Here is a 15204-nt window from a genome sequence, read left to right as displayed (position 1 = left end):
AAACTGTTGTGAGCCTTCATAAATTGTCGAATGGTTTAAAAGTTTATCAGATTCTATTTTTTTTTTTATAATTCAGATTCTAGTTTTGAATTACTTCCGACAACAATTGTATTTGGTCTTCATTATGGAAAAATAGACACAGCTACCGTAGTTTGTTAACCCCTGTTTTGAGTTATCAGCACCTATAGTTATAAAGCGCGAACTTGCTAACGCGGAATTTTTATGCTTTTTGCAATAAAAATAATAAAAAATTGGTAGAGAAGCGGTAATTTCTTAAAAAGATTTTTGTCAAGTTTTACAAACGAGAAAACTGGCAAAACAAAAAAATATTTTAAAAGCAATATCGATTTCTTGATATTTTTATTCTTTTGAAATAGTTTACCTTTTTTAAAAAAAATACTTGACTTGAACAAATGTCTTGAATGGGACTTGCATCATTCCAAAATAACTTATTAACAACACTGGAAAACAGTATTAGCAATGTCAGTCAATTAGCCTACAGAAAATACACCTACTACGACGTCAAAAACAGGTCCCAACTAAGCAAACCATCGTAAAAACTGTACATGTTGCGTACGAGCATTTTCCATAGCGTTATTCGTTTTATTATCACTTTATACCCTGCATCAATAGATTGGATCTTTCAACTGGACGTTTATATTTTTTATTTTATGAGTTCGGTTACGTTTGACTGGTTATACCAACCAAGCATGACGCATTTGTTAAAAAAAAGGAACTATACTGATTGTGTTTTCCCCAGCCAGTAGACATAGTTGTGCTGCGTCCAAAAACGTGCAAATAAAAATTCGTTACCTGATGTTTGCATAGTTCAGGTAGATTGTATTGTAGGACTAGTATCTAGTTTAGGTAATATTTGCTAGACTACCGACACAACTGTTGTAGTGCTGTTGCAACAGAGCAGCAATTGCAGTCTAGCTAAGTTTAAAAGTACTGAAGGGGCTTTGAACTAGTTATTGTATTGAGTACATTTGAAACCTTAGAAATGTCGACTCTTTTCAATGACGGCGATAAGATGGGTGAAAAGCTATTTGGAAATAAAGTTGCAAAGATGTTCAATTGGTAAGACAGTTGTTTTTTGCTAAGTTATCTGTACCGTATGATAGGAACCTACATAGGTCGGAAAATACGTTGACCAAAAGTTAGGCAGGATAAACTATGGCATAATGCTTACTGCAGCTATTTATTTGGGTTAGGGTTGGTCAATTGTATGAACTGCCGTATCGAACACAAATAATAATGCTAGCAAAGTGTGCAAGCCGTTTCGAGCAGCAACTGACTGAGTGTTAACGCAATACTAAAAAAACATTCAAAAAGCAAAATGACTAAAAAGTTAATAAGTATAGTACGCGTAATATTACCTACATCGTTTGTGACGTAACAGCGCATAACAATTGAAGGTATGGCACGCCTGTGATCGACTGTTGTGGTACTTCTAAATGCTACACGCCCAGTGTTTTTTTAAGGTGTTTTTTTTAATTTCTCCAGCGTTTGCCCAAGATTTGGACTTGCAACTACAGTAGAAAAGTAATGGTTGTTTCTCGCTATGTCTTGTCGATAATACGAATATAGCCTACGATCAATAGTTCACGTCCGGAACAAATAATAAGTGGAGGTACAGCTAACAGCTGAATCAAAGAGTTATTCACAAAAGAAGTGCAGTGTGCACCTTCGATACTCGTCAATGTTTATTTCTGATTTATGGCGCATAATGATTAGTTTTTACGTGTGGAAACATAAATGAAACACTTGCGGTCTCTTAAAACTACTTAGCGGTCACCCAAACCAAACCTTGAAAAAAAACCCTGTACACGCCTATGGCCAGCAATTGGTTAAAGTATTTTCCGCTTAGGCATTATGTTTTGACGACTGCGGTTTTGCTCATTGTTACTTTTGTTCAGCGATCGAAACGACAGGAAGTTGTTTTGTGACGTCATAATTCAAGCGCGGGAAAAGCGCTACGATGCTCACAGAGCCATGCTTGGCCTCAGATCGAAGTTTTTTGAAAAGTTATTCACAACTGAGGTAAACTGTGGATGAAATAAACAAAGGTTCAGGTTATTTAGGCAACTTGCTTAAATGTAATTTTAAACAAATTTAAGTAACTTAATTTTAACGGCCTTAAATTTGTTTTTAAATGCAAGTCACTTATTTTTCGTTAACTGATACAGTTAGAACTTTTATACTTATAACACGTTATACTTAACTAATATAACTAATATATACATAACTGACAAATCCTGCTTAATTAAATAATGAAGTCCAGTGAGTTTAGACAAGGCATTCATCCAAAAAATAAGGCTGCGTTAGCCCTATAATATTTATGAACAATATCTAAATGAGAGCTTCCATTTTTTTTTAGGATTTTTGTTTTGCATTAATTTTTCTTTGCATCGCCAAATATCACAAATTACAGTTATTATAGATAAAAACTTTGTATAAAAATTGAAGAAGCCTTACTACCGACTAGGGATGTCCGATACTTGACATCTTGTTCCGATACCGATATTTTGACAAAAAATATCGCGATCCGATACCAAATGACGTCATAGCTGTGCTTAGTCAAGCAAAAGAGATGAAATTAAAACGTTCAAAGACATTTTCCCCGATTATTTGGTCCAGATTTGCTCTAGCGCAAAAAAAAATTAGTTACCTCAAGTTCATGTTTATACTTAATTATTAATTTAGTATCGGATCGGCACCGATACCATCGTAGTATCGGACGAACACCGATACTACCACTTGGCATCAAGTATCGGCTCCGATCCGATATTATCGGACGAGTACCGATACTACCACTTGGCATCGGGTATCGGCTCCGATCCGATATTATCGGGCGAGTACCGATACTACCACTTGGTATCGGGTATCTGCTCCGATCCGATATTATCGGACGAGTACCGATACTACCACTTGGCATCGGGTATCGGCTCCGATCCGATATTATCGGACGAGTACCGATACTACCACTTGGTATCGGGTATCTGCTCCGATCCGATATTATCGGACGAGTACCGATACTACCACTTGGCATCGGGTATCGGCTCCGATCCGATATTATCGGACGAGTACCGATACTACCACTTGGCATCAGGTATCGGCTCCGATCCGATATTATCGGACGAGTACCGATACTACCACTTGGTATCGGGTATCGGCTCCGATCCGATATTATCGGACATGCTCACCGCACAGTGCCGACCTTTAAAACTCGCTGCGCGATTAACTCAGTTTGGCATCTAAATTATACCTTCGTTGTTCAGATGAAAGAAAAATATGCGGCGGTGGTGAACATCGACATGGACGATTACCGATTCGAGAGGATCCTCGATTATTGCTACACTGGTGACGCGGATATTTCGACCTCTAATGTCACGGATATCATAGAAGCAGCCGATTACACGGAGCTACTAGGTACGATTTAAAGGACAAAATAAACCTTTAACTGAAGATGATACAAGCTCGTATCGAAACGTCTTAATTATCAAGATGCTGTCGATTTACTTTTTGGCTTTGTATTTTATTATCAAGCTGCATTACAGATCATAGTGTCCCCAAAATACACCTGCTATTTAATTTGAAAGGTTAAATATTGTTCTATCAGGCAGTGCGTTGTTAACGTTTTTAAAAAGAGCGCAACTAGTAAACCTTTAAATAATTACGATAAATTACACTTAAGATCAATTAGAGTCATTTAACTAAACGGCAAATCAAAGTCAAGCAAAAAAAATAAAAATCAGTGACTTAAGTGCACCAATGCCAACTTATTGACTTACGTCATCAGCACATTGCTTGTTGGCATTGTCTTGCCGATGTTACAAACAGGGAATGTGCGATATTTGACGTTTTATTCCGATACCCGATATTTTGGACGAAAACTATCGCGATCCGATACCAAATGACGTCATTACTATGCCTAAACAAACAAAGTGGATAAAATTAAGTGTTTAAAGGCTCTTTTTCCAGGTTAAAATATGCGATAGTGTCAAGAAGTTAAGTTACTTACCTTAAGTTCTTTTTCATTAATTTAAGTTTCACGAAAAATATTTATACGTTAGATCGCAAATCGCCGCCGATACCACCTAGTATCGGACGAACAACGATACTACCACTTAGCGCCGGGTATCGGCACCGATCCGATATTATCGGACGATAACCGATACTACCACTTGGCATCGGGTATCGGCTCCGATCCGATATTATCGGACGAACAACGATACTACCACTTGGCATCGGGTATCGGCTCCGATCCGATATTATCGGACGATAACCGATACTACCACTTGGCACCGGGTATCGGCTCCGATCCGATATTATCGGACGAGTACCGATACTACCACTTGGTATCGGGTATCGGCTCCGATCCGATATTATCGGACGAGTACCGATACTACCACTTGGCACCGGGTATCGGATCCGATCCGATATTATCGGACGAACAACGATACTACCACTTGGCATCGGGTATCGGCTCCGATCCGATATTATCGGACGATAACCGATACTACCACTTGGCATCGGGTATCGGCTCCGATCCGATATTATCGGACGAACAACGATACTACCACTTGGCATCGGGTATCGGCTCCGATCCGATATTATCGGACGATAACCGATACTACCACTTGGCATCGGGTATCGGCTCCGATCCGATATTATCGGACGATAACCGATACTACCACTTGGCATCGGGTATCGGCTCCGATCCGATATTATCGGACGATAACCGATACTACCACTTGGCATCGGGTATCGGCTCCGATCCGATATTATCGGACATCCCTAGCACAAAGATTCGAAACCGATATTTCTACTGTTATATGTGATGCGATATTTAGGTTTCGACGTTTGAAGTTTTTCCTTAGATATGGCTCACATTATAAAACTTGTTATGGTACACTTGACCAGTGTTGTAATGACTTCAGTCATTGTACCAAAATGACTTGACTTGACTTGAGTCTTTTGACCAAAATGACTTGACTTGACTTAAGTCTTTTGGACAAATGGCTTGGCTTGTTCTTAATCATTTATCAAATATCTTGGGATTACGTGTTTTTCATTACAATTTATCTCCAGTTTTGCACGAAACAATTTGATTGCTGTAAATTACGTTTGTGTTATATTTTAGTTGAACTGTTGCTCATTATCGGACTAGTTTAACAATTTTAATAGTTTAACGTTTAACTTTTATGACTTGGGGTTGACTCTCTGAATGACTTGATTGGTACTTGGCTTGTTTTATTTGACTTGGACTTAAGTCATTTCAAAATGACTTGTTTACAACACTGCATTTAACTAAAGTGTATAAATATAGATCTTAAAAGCGAATGTGAAGCGTTTATGCTCGAATTTGTGGACGTGGATAATTGCCTCATGTTTCGGTCTTACGCTTTGAGCTACAACCTTACCCAAGTTGTAAACAAAAGCAACCGGGTTGTTGAGGACAACTTTGCTGAGATTGTGCAACATGACGACTTTAAACGACTAAAAATCGAAGAAGTTGAATCAATTATGGAAATCGAGAAAGCCAAGGTTTGTCATTTCTGTTCGTAACGTGTTTTTTTTTGTACAAATTGCTGTGATAATCTTGATATGATATCTCTACTAGAAACGTGGTGATGACATATAGAAGTGACGAATCGGGTGTTTTCAGAGGCCTTGAATTAGAGTTCTATTTAGTGTCAACTGATCTCTTTTACCTAGTTATTTTATGTTTGTTTTGTGATAACAAATTTCAAACAATTTCCCTGTAGGGGTTAATTTTATTCTGGTGTTAAAATGATATTCACCCCTGCGCATATATCCTCAGAAATTCTATATTATTTCCAGACCCAACGTTACGAAACTGTAGACAGACGGAATTAACAAGTAGAAACAGTTATTTGTGACATACAATGCATGGCAGTTAAGCAATAACGATGAAATTTAACGTTCTGATACAGACTAACTAATAATTATTGTGAAACTGCTCCTAATTTAAAACTATAAATTGGGATTTCATAATTAAAATTTTTGGACGAGCATCCTATTTATCACAGGAGTTTTTATATTATTGTTATATAAATTAAAGTCTATTGTGGTTTGTGAAAATAAAAGTCTGTTTTTGGAGGATATGACCACAGTTCTTTAGCAAAAAGCCTAATTTTGACCAAAAAAATTGATTTTGAACCTCTTGGATTTAAAATAACTGATGATTGACTTATTCAGCTACTCGGCGAAGCGGCTTACGTTGGTGTCATTGAGTGGGTCAACCACGACCCTACAAACCGAAGGGAATCGTTTGTGAAGCTATTTTCTCAAATCGACCTTTCAACGTTTTCCAGTGAATTTTTGAGGTCCACTGTTGTGACTGAGGTTAGTGATTAAATTACAAGTCCAAGTCAAATATAAAAAAAAATAAGTCCAGCAGAGTTGCAACGAAGTCTTTCAATATTTTCAAGTCTTTGATTGCATTTGAATTAATTTGCGTATTGAAAAGTTCTCGAAAAAACCTACTTTTTTTTAAGTCTTTCAGTTTAGTTTATGTGCAGCGTAAGTTATATGTTAAAAAAGTAACCTTGAAAAACAATTTTTAACTACTTTATCGTGTTGACCACTGTGTTTATACTTTTTTTCGCGATTTATTTAAAAAAACGTCGGGCAATCCAATTTTAGGTATTTTAAAAAGCTAAAACTTTTATTTGAAAACTCTATGAATGTCGAATTTATTTTACAAAATTGTGTGATAAGTCTGTCAAGTCCTAATTTGGGCAATTCAACTTTAAATCAAGTCAATGATGTAAAAAAAGTTAAACTAATAAATTTGGTAAACTCGCCCGATTATGACTCCTAACCTGACTAAAAATAAAAAACGAGTCAATTGTTTTATGTGCAAAAAATAAGTTTAACAACCTAATTTCAATAAAAAATGCATGATGAAAGTACTTAATTTAACGCCAGTCATTTAACCCAATAAGTCCAAGTCAAGTCATTTGTCCGAAAGACTAAAGTCAAATCAAGTTGTTTGAAAGCAGTGACTTGTGCTAAAGAAGTTATTGACTTAATTCATTAACTGTTTTAAGCAATTCTGGCAATTATTGTATTTACATTTGTAGCTATTCCTGCAGTGCACGACTACATCTAATCGAATATTTTGCAATACAATGCCGTACATTGAACTAAAAAAATTCAATATTTGTCTTTTACTATAGGCTCTTGTAAGAGAGAATGCTCAGTGTAGCAGTGCTGTGTTGGATTCCATTGTGCTACAAAACGTGCCACTAAGACAACGTGATTTGACAGGTGAGATGTAAAAATAAAAATAGCTGTGTCGATAATAGGCGTTTAAACACAAACACCAGCGTTAAGCGAATTAAGACTACTATGATCTGTAAATTCAAACAACTAAAACATATGATTAAAAACAAATAGCTAAATTATTAACGTGTAACTTTCAAATGGTATTTTAAAGATTTTTTCCGTTTTCAAACGTAGTTTATAATATTATAACGAATTTTAACGCCAAAAAGATCGACACAATCTACAGTCTAGATCAGTGGTTCCCAAACTTTTTCGGCTCGCGGCACACTAAAATGTCTTAAATATTTTGCGGCACGCTTTTCACAGAACAGAACAGCAATAAAGTCGTTTTAAAATCGCCCTTAACACACGACAACCTAAATGTAAATATTTCAATATGATTAGTTTGTAATGGGTAGTGCGCATTTAAGTCTAAAATGCTTGCGCGTATGCCTATTGCTAATACAAATACTCTATTTTCCAAAATTAGAAAAAAGTTTCGCGGCACACTTGACAATCTCTCAAGGCACAATAGTGTGCCGCGGCACACAGTTTGGGAATCACTGGTCTAGATTGAGACGTTTCTATACCTCCTTGTATCATCATCAGTTAATGTCGATTTACGCGACCTTTTAAGATACATAGTGTTTACCGTCCTTACTTTGGTATTCCATTCACTTCCATTTTTACCAAATCTCGAAAGGTGATAATAGCGTATAAAAATACAAAACACGCTATCAAACATTTATCAATTTAGAGAATAAAAAACATTTTCGTCCACTCAAAACATTATAAAACTGAATTAAAATAAATTTAACGCAATATTGTTTTTACAGAAGCATTGTTCTTTTTCACGATTGGAGGTGAAAATTCGCAAAAACAATTTGTCAAGTATGACATTAAAGACGGAGAACATGAAATACTTCCGGTAAGGGAATAAAATCAATAGTTTTTTTACCATTTTAATTCAGTGTTTCTTAAACTATATGTGCCTCAAACATTTGTCAAGAGTTTCGCCAAACCTTTCGTAATTTGAAAAATAACCTTTTTTGTGTTTCAAATTGGCGTTTTTAATTTGTCAGTGTGAAGTTTGTGTTTTCAGACGGAATTTAATCATGTAATCCTAAGGAGCAATATCAGTGGTGAAAGACTGGTAAAATAATCTTTGGTGCATAGTATCCTTAAAATATGTTTTTTTGGTGCATAGTATCTGTAAAATATGTTTTTTGGAGCATAGCATCAGTAAAAATGATATTTTTTGCTTGTCCAGCCATTTTCTTGAATGCATTTAAACTAAAATTTCAGTTGCATATCTCTGCACTATATATCGAACGGTAACCTCAGGATTCCTGCGATCACTTGTGTTAGCATTAGTCGTCCCGTTATCATGTTATCTTGTGACGTCATTTCTGGAAATTTTCAAATGTCCCGGTAAAAAAGTTATCTTTCTGGTAAGAAAGTTGCTTTCACCCCTAAAATAAAATACATTTAGACCTTCTTAGTAAAAAGCTTATCAAAGACCAACACCGATCTTTAGTCGATCAGTCTAGCTTTGTTTTCGTTACTAAGCCTGCTTCGAAACGCCTTGTCACTTTACCTATAGCTGTGTCTTTTTTTTCTTTTGTCCAACAATGGTGGACTTAACTAAGAGAAACTAAGTAAAAGGAAGTGCGTAAGGGTAGTGGCTGGGTTCTTTCCATTGGCCGAGAAGGGGCCGGGAACTCCTGATTACGTTGGTAGTGTCTAAGACTATAGTTTTCCGACAACTTGATCCCACTAGGGATCTGGTGCCGCCACGAAGGTAGGGCCTGAGTTAAAACTGTGCAAGACAGAAGGTAAAAGGTAAACATTTTAACCGTTTGTTTGTGGTGATGAGTATAATAATTATAGGGTAAGTATTGGGTAAACGTTTAGTTAATTTAGATTTTAGTTATGCTGCCCCCCAAAAAAACAGATTTCCCTAGGAAAAAATGCAGGATTGTACTAAATTAGATAAGGCATCCATAGGGAACCAGTCACTTTATTGAAATAAAATGCCAGCTGTGTCTTTGTTTTTGCTGACAGCAACTGGCGGTGTCGCGCTACCAGGCTTCCTCAGTGAAATGTGGAAACACGATCTTGACTTTTGGAGGATACGGCGACAACAGGAGACCGCAAAAGTGCTGCGAGATATTTGACCTAACCTGTAAAACACGTTGGAAGAAAGCAGCTGATATGCCAGAAGCTCGGAGACTTGCGGCCGTCGCATCATCATCAAACGGTATATGAAAACTGGAAATCGTAATAAGAATATCAAAGCCCATACAGAAGTAGGTAACATTTTGAACGTTTTATTCATTTTCACTAACTCTTTATTCATTTTCAACAACATCAACATTGATGTTGAAAATGAATAAAGAGTTATTCGAAACGTTCAAAATGCTTCCTACTTCTGTATGGGCTTTGATATTCTTATTACTTCTTACTACAACCTCAAACCATTATGCTCTAAAACTGGAGGACTTCAATAAATTAAAGCACGTCTGATGTCACCAGTGCGTAATCGCCGAAGATATTCAATCATCATAACATCAGGCGATATTTCTATGTCCTTCGTATAGCGATAATTAATTTAATAAAGTTCGATAGAAAATATATATCCGGCCAGCGATCGTATATTCGTACAGAAATTCATCCCTTTGGTAAAAAGTTTTATGATTATTGTAAATATATTATTTTTTTATTATTATTATTTTTTTATTTTTTTTTTATTATTATTTACTGACTAAGATGTTGGCCTTTTGTTTAAATTCATGTTGTTAGGTTTGAATTTTTTGCTTGAAGGAAAAAATTTTTAGCGGTAATTTTTTTAAATTTACCTTTTCGTTTTTTTTTCGTAGTCTCATGTTATCATAAAACTACTTTTTCGTCGTAAGGTGAACACTTTGATCGCCACATTTTATAGCCTAAAAACGGTCATATAACGTACTTTCCATTTAAATTGAATTTCTATGTCCTTCGTATAACGATAATTAATTTAATAAAGTTCGATAGAAAATATATATCCGGCCAGCGAACGTATATTCGTACAGTTATCCGTCCCTTTGGTAAAAAGTTTGATGACCCCCCTGATCTAGATACGTAGGAATGGCAATTTTTTTTTATTCGCACTAAACTGGATTTTAAATTTGCAAGAGAACTGCATTTGTAGAAAGGCTCGGAATGTTTTGGCGACATGATTGAGCGAATTAATACTGTTAAATTTACCGCTAGATGCAGAACATTTAACCTTTCGCTGGGTTATTAAAGGGTTTAATTACATTTAAAAACTTAACATTTTCTTCAATCGATGTTGTTAAGTTTGAATTTTTTTTCTCCAAAGTTAATTTTTTTACGTTAAAAAAGCTCTAGTTTTCGTTTTTTAAGTTTTACTTAATTCTATCAAAAAATTACTTTTCCGCGGTAAGGTGTACTTTTATCGCCACACCCTATCAACGGTCATATACTGTACTTTACATTTAAATGGAAAACGTTTTTATGACCAAGGTACCATCTACTTGTCTGGAGGTCGTGATATCGGCGACGAAGTTTTATCGACAACGGTTGTATATAACGCAAAGCAAAACACTTGGACAAAAGGACCTGAGATGTTGTACAAGCGTTCGAGTCACGCCATGGTGCCTTTTAAAAGTTAGTCTATATTTGAGATCGAGTAATACTGTGCTCTCAATTTAATCAATTCCACTTTTAATTGGAATTAAATCACACTGCTACCGACTTATTGGTGTGCGAAACTGTTGACTGAGAATAACAGAATCAATGCCCTTTTAAAAGTTTTTTTTGTTTTTTCGGCACGCTATTAATATTTCGATTTCCAAATGTTGAGGAGATATTTGGTGTAAAACGTCATTTTTTGTTTTGTTGTTGAATGTAATTTTACCGTCAAGTTTTATGATGAAGTTTAAGCAAATTAATTACAACGATGTCTTATAATTATGTAGCTCGATACGATTTTGGGTTGAACTAGGAGCTATAGTTGAGAAACAAACACGGATTGTCTTTTAATTTTGCCGATAAAAATGATCATACCGCGTTGTTTAATATTCGGAATTGAACAGCATTACCTGGAGCTCCGGGAACCTTAAATAGACCAGCAAAATAAGTGGAACAATTAAGGATTTGCGAAAAAGCAAGGTCAGGCTGGAAAACTAGTCTGCGGGTGAGGTTAATAACAACAAACCTGTATATACCGGGGTAGCTCTACCAACTGAGCTACCTAGGCTCAGAGGGCAGCGAGTCGAGAAACAACCATTGTACCGTTACCTGCTATATTCTGTTCGTAAAACTTGTCTGCGGTGAGGTTCGAACTCACGACCTCGGTCATACCGGGACCGTCGCTGTACCAACTGAACTACGAATACGAGGAAAAAACAGTAACAACGTTGCTTAAAAAACGACTTCAGAGGGCTAGATAAGAGTTGTTGTAATGTACACGCATGACGCATGTCTACGTATCGTATATTTGTGTAGGTATCGTTAATTTAATTCTTTCGTTGCAGATGCAATATACATTCTCGGAGGTTCAGGTGGTAAACAACCCCTGGACACTTGCGAACGATTCGAGGATGGACGATCCTCTGAAATCTCGTTCATGAATGAACGGAGAAGTGGATTGGCTGCTGTTGTGTTTGATAAATACATTTACGCCATAGGAGGCTACAGTAAGTTAACTAGAGTAATTAGGCATCCTTTTTATTGACCGCTCCACAGTGTTGTAATGATTTAGGTAAATGGCTTGACCTAAGTGCACTTAAGTCATTGTTTTTAAATGACTTGACTTAAGTCATATGGGCAAAATGACTTGACTTGACTTAAGTCGACTAATGACTTGGGTTAAAATGAAGTGTTTTCATTTTAACAAATTTTCATATAATTCAGTTTTTTATCTTAAGTTTTGCACAAAACAATGTGCTTGCTATATGTTGCGTTTTTCTTTTTTTTTAATACGTAACTGCTGATAATCGCTGTCCAACGTGTTTACATATTCTAAATGGTTTAACGTTTTACTTTTATGACGTGACTTGTGAGTTGATTTGCAGACTTGCGTAACTGACTTGGACTAAAACTTGCCTTGTTATATATTCAAAATAACTTAACTGGACTTAAAAAACTTTCGTAAAAGCGGGCATGAAAATGACGTTTAGGCCAAAAATATCCTTTACCGTTACATTACAGCTTCGGGGCAAAATGACAAAAAAAAGGAGATTTATTTTAGGCATTGAATCCAGGTTTAAAGGTAGCGCTGAAGTAGCTTGGGGTATAAAAAATGACAAGCTGAAATATTATTATAATTATTTTTCTAGATGGCCACCGTCGTTTTTTTACCTTTCTTTTTTATCATTTTTTAACCGTTTTTGTAACTAAGCGTAAAATTGTAACATGCTGAAAATGTGACGTTTGCATTTCGCAAATCCTGGCTATAAACATCTAAGTTATGTCCTTATTTGTTCAGATGCATCGGCCGGTCGTCTAGCTTCGGTCGAACGATACGACCCCGCGAGAGACAAGTGGTCCAAGCTTCGATCAATGGAGGTTGCAAGAAGCTATCACGGAGCTTTCGTATCGAGGGGAAAGATATACGTGGTTGGAGGGTGAGAACTTAAACATAAACGGAACGATTTTGGAGTTTTTCTTTTATAAGGAAGTATAGAAACATTGCGACAGCGGTTAACATTTTGGCATTGACGTTTTGGGGCAACCAAGTGTTAACCTTTGAAGTCATCTCGTTTGAGTTGGTAGGGAGAGGGGAGTTGCCTATTGTCGTTGTCAGAATTGATGTTGAAGCATCACTCCGCAGAACATCCTTGTGCGTTTCGGATAACTCAACATGTTGAAAATTAAGGGTTGTTCAAAACAAACAAAAATGTTATCTATATCTCCAGGCATTATACTACAAAGTTTACAAACACTTAATTTTCAACTTTTTAACGTTTAAATGGACTGCCGCCCAAATCTCTATTGTAATAAAGTAATATAACAAAATACATCTTTCGTTTGTTTTCACTCAGTATTGGCGAGAAATCGGTTGAGATCTACGATCCAAAAAACGACATCTGGACAACTAGTTTCGACACAGAAGATGCCACCAGCAACCACTGCAATGTTGTAGCTATGTGAACGATGAGAGATGAAAACAACAGAAGAGATAATGGATGTCAGTAAAAACAAGAATCAAGGATGGTGGTTTTGTTTTTAATGTGGGCTTGATCATTCCGTTTGAACTTTGATCTTGAACCATCAGGGCACACGATTATGTAATAAAAAAACTTGTTATTGCAGTCACCGTTTTGGGGACACTTATTTTTGAAATCTCATCATGCATTGATAAATTATTTAATCGTTGTGTATCGAGCGCTACGACGTGCATGTTAAATATGGGTAGGCTACTCACTCTTAGCCTAAAACCATTTTCGAAATCTTTTTTCGAAAATTAGAATTTTTTTACTATATTTTATAATTTTTCAGCAGTGTTACTTTGCGTTAACAATAAATACAAAATTATGAAGTCCCGAACGCAGCATTAAACATTTTTTTCAATATAGGCTACTAATTTTCCGGATTTGAATAAGCACCTGTTTTATAGCAACATAGTCACTCACTTCACTTTGTGTTCCTTCATTATTATTCTTCTGCGTGATGGCCGAAGGTTATAATTCTTCTTTTCACTGTTGCCTATTTTTTTACATTCAGAAATAAAAATGATTTTCGTTTCGTTTTTCTTCCTCGTAGTTTTTTTTTTAATTTACTGATTTATAGTTGTTGGTGCAACACAAAAGTTATTATTAGAGCAAGTCAACTCGTAAAGTCATTAAATAAGATAAAAAAAAACGTTAAACAAGTGAAATTGGTAAACTTGTCTGATTCTGCGAAATAACTCAACTAAAAAATAACAAAAGCAAGGCAAGCTAAAATCCTTATTACTTAAGTTTACGTGAAGTCAAGTCATTTTACCGAAACAAAAAAAGGAATTTGAAGTATTTTGAAAACATTGACTTAAGTCATTATTACAACACTGATTTGTGAGCACAGATTTATCATGTACAATCAGTAATTTTACATTAACACAGGTGTGTTTATTTAGAAGCAGCAAACGTTATTCTAGAGCAGGGGTTCTTAAACTGGGGTCCGTCACCTAGTTTTAGGGGGTCCATGAAGGCCTAATTGAAATATAAGTGTATATTTAAGTAGTAATCAATTTATCAATCACAACAGTTTAATTAAAAATAAAACGGTATTGCACTGAATGCATTAAACTCCGTTATACTTTCACATTTCTGGACCGAAATCAGCAGACTTATGAAGTCTATTTGTATTGTGACGTCAATTCATGACGTCATTTAAAAAAAGTTGCCTATTGTGGTCCACACGAGGCCAAAAAAAATTTTAGGGATCCGCGGTAAAAAAAGTTTAAGAACCGCTGTTCTAGAGGTTGTAAAGGCCTTATGTACTGTCTAATAGCCTATAACCGCGTATAGTTTGAAGGGTTGAAAAGTTCCGGAGTTGAAATTGTACCAGACTATAGCATCGTTGGGTGCATTGCCCTATTTCTAATGAAATCATGTCTTCAAGCTGCGTTTTGCACTGGCGGATCCGGGATCTATGTTTGGAGGCATCAAGTTTTAGAGATAACGTCAAAGTTTGAATGTTAAATGATGGACATTCCCCAAACTAAAATGTAATTTTCCACTGCCATGATTTTTCGAAAACAGACGGTAGGTATAGTTCTACTTCGGCTGGTGGGATTGTGTAGTAATTCAAAAATCTCAGTGCAACTTAGCCTATAATATTTTATAAGCTACCCGAGTCACGGCGGCCAAAACTTACCTTAATGATTGCACGCGGTATTTTTTTTTTAAGTTGTCTAGTGTG

General features: G+C 36.0%; 2 protein-coding genes across 2 annotated transcripts; both read left to right on the top strand.

Annotated features, from left to right (window-relative positions):
• The first annotated feature begins 774 nt into the window (after nt 1–774).
• On the top strand, nt 775–12808 carry LOC146146583 (kelch-like protein 2). The gene is made up of 11 exons (XM_083386887.1): nt 775–1080; nt 1920–2043; nt 3282–3432; nt 5333–5550; nt 6226–6372; nt 7209–7299; nt 8133–8224; nt 9361–9556; nt 10822–10965; nt 11835–12010; nt 12788–12808. Exons 1-11 carry the CDS (start codon nt 1004–1006, stop codon nt 12806–12808), a joined length of 1437 nt encoding a protein of 478 aa, XP_083243013.1. The 5' UTR covers nt 775–1003.
• On the top strand, nt 12796–13850 carry LOC146146582 (uncharacterized). The gene is made up of 2 exons (XM_083386645.1): nt 12796–12926; nt 13344–13850. Exons 1-2 carry the CDS (start codon nt 12862–12864, stop codon nt 13450–13452), a joined length of 174 nt encoding a protein of 57 aa, XP_083242771.1. The 5' UTR covers nt 12796–12861; the 3' UTR covers nt 13453–13850.
• Nucleotides 13851–15204: the final 1354 nt, after the last annotated feature.

Source organism: Ascidiella aspersa, chromosome 4 (genome assembly GCF_963924565.1).
Source record: "Ascidiella aspersa chromosome 4, kaAscAspe10.2, whole genome shotgun sequence".
In the NCBI taxonomy this organism is placed as follows: Eukaryota; Metazoa; Chordata; class Ascidiacea; order Phlebobranchia; family Ascidiidae; genus Ascidiella; species Ascidiella aspersa.
Note: the sequence above shows the minus strand (reverse complement) of the source record. Positions and strands in the feature narration are given on the sequence as shown.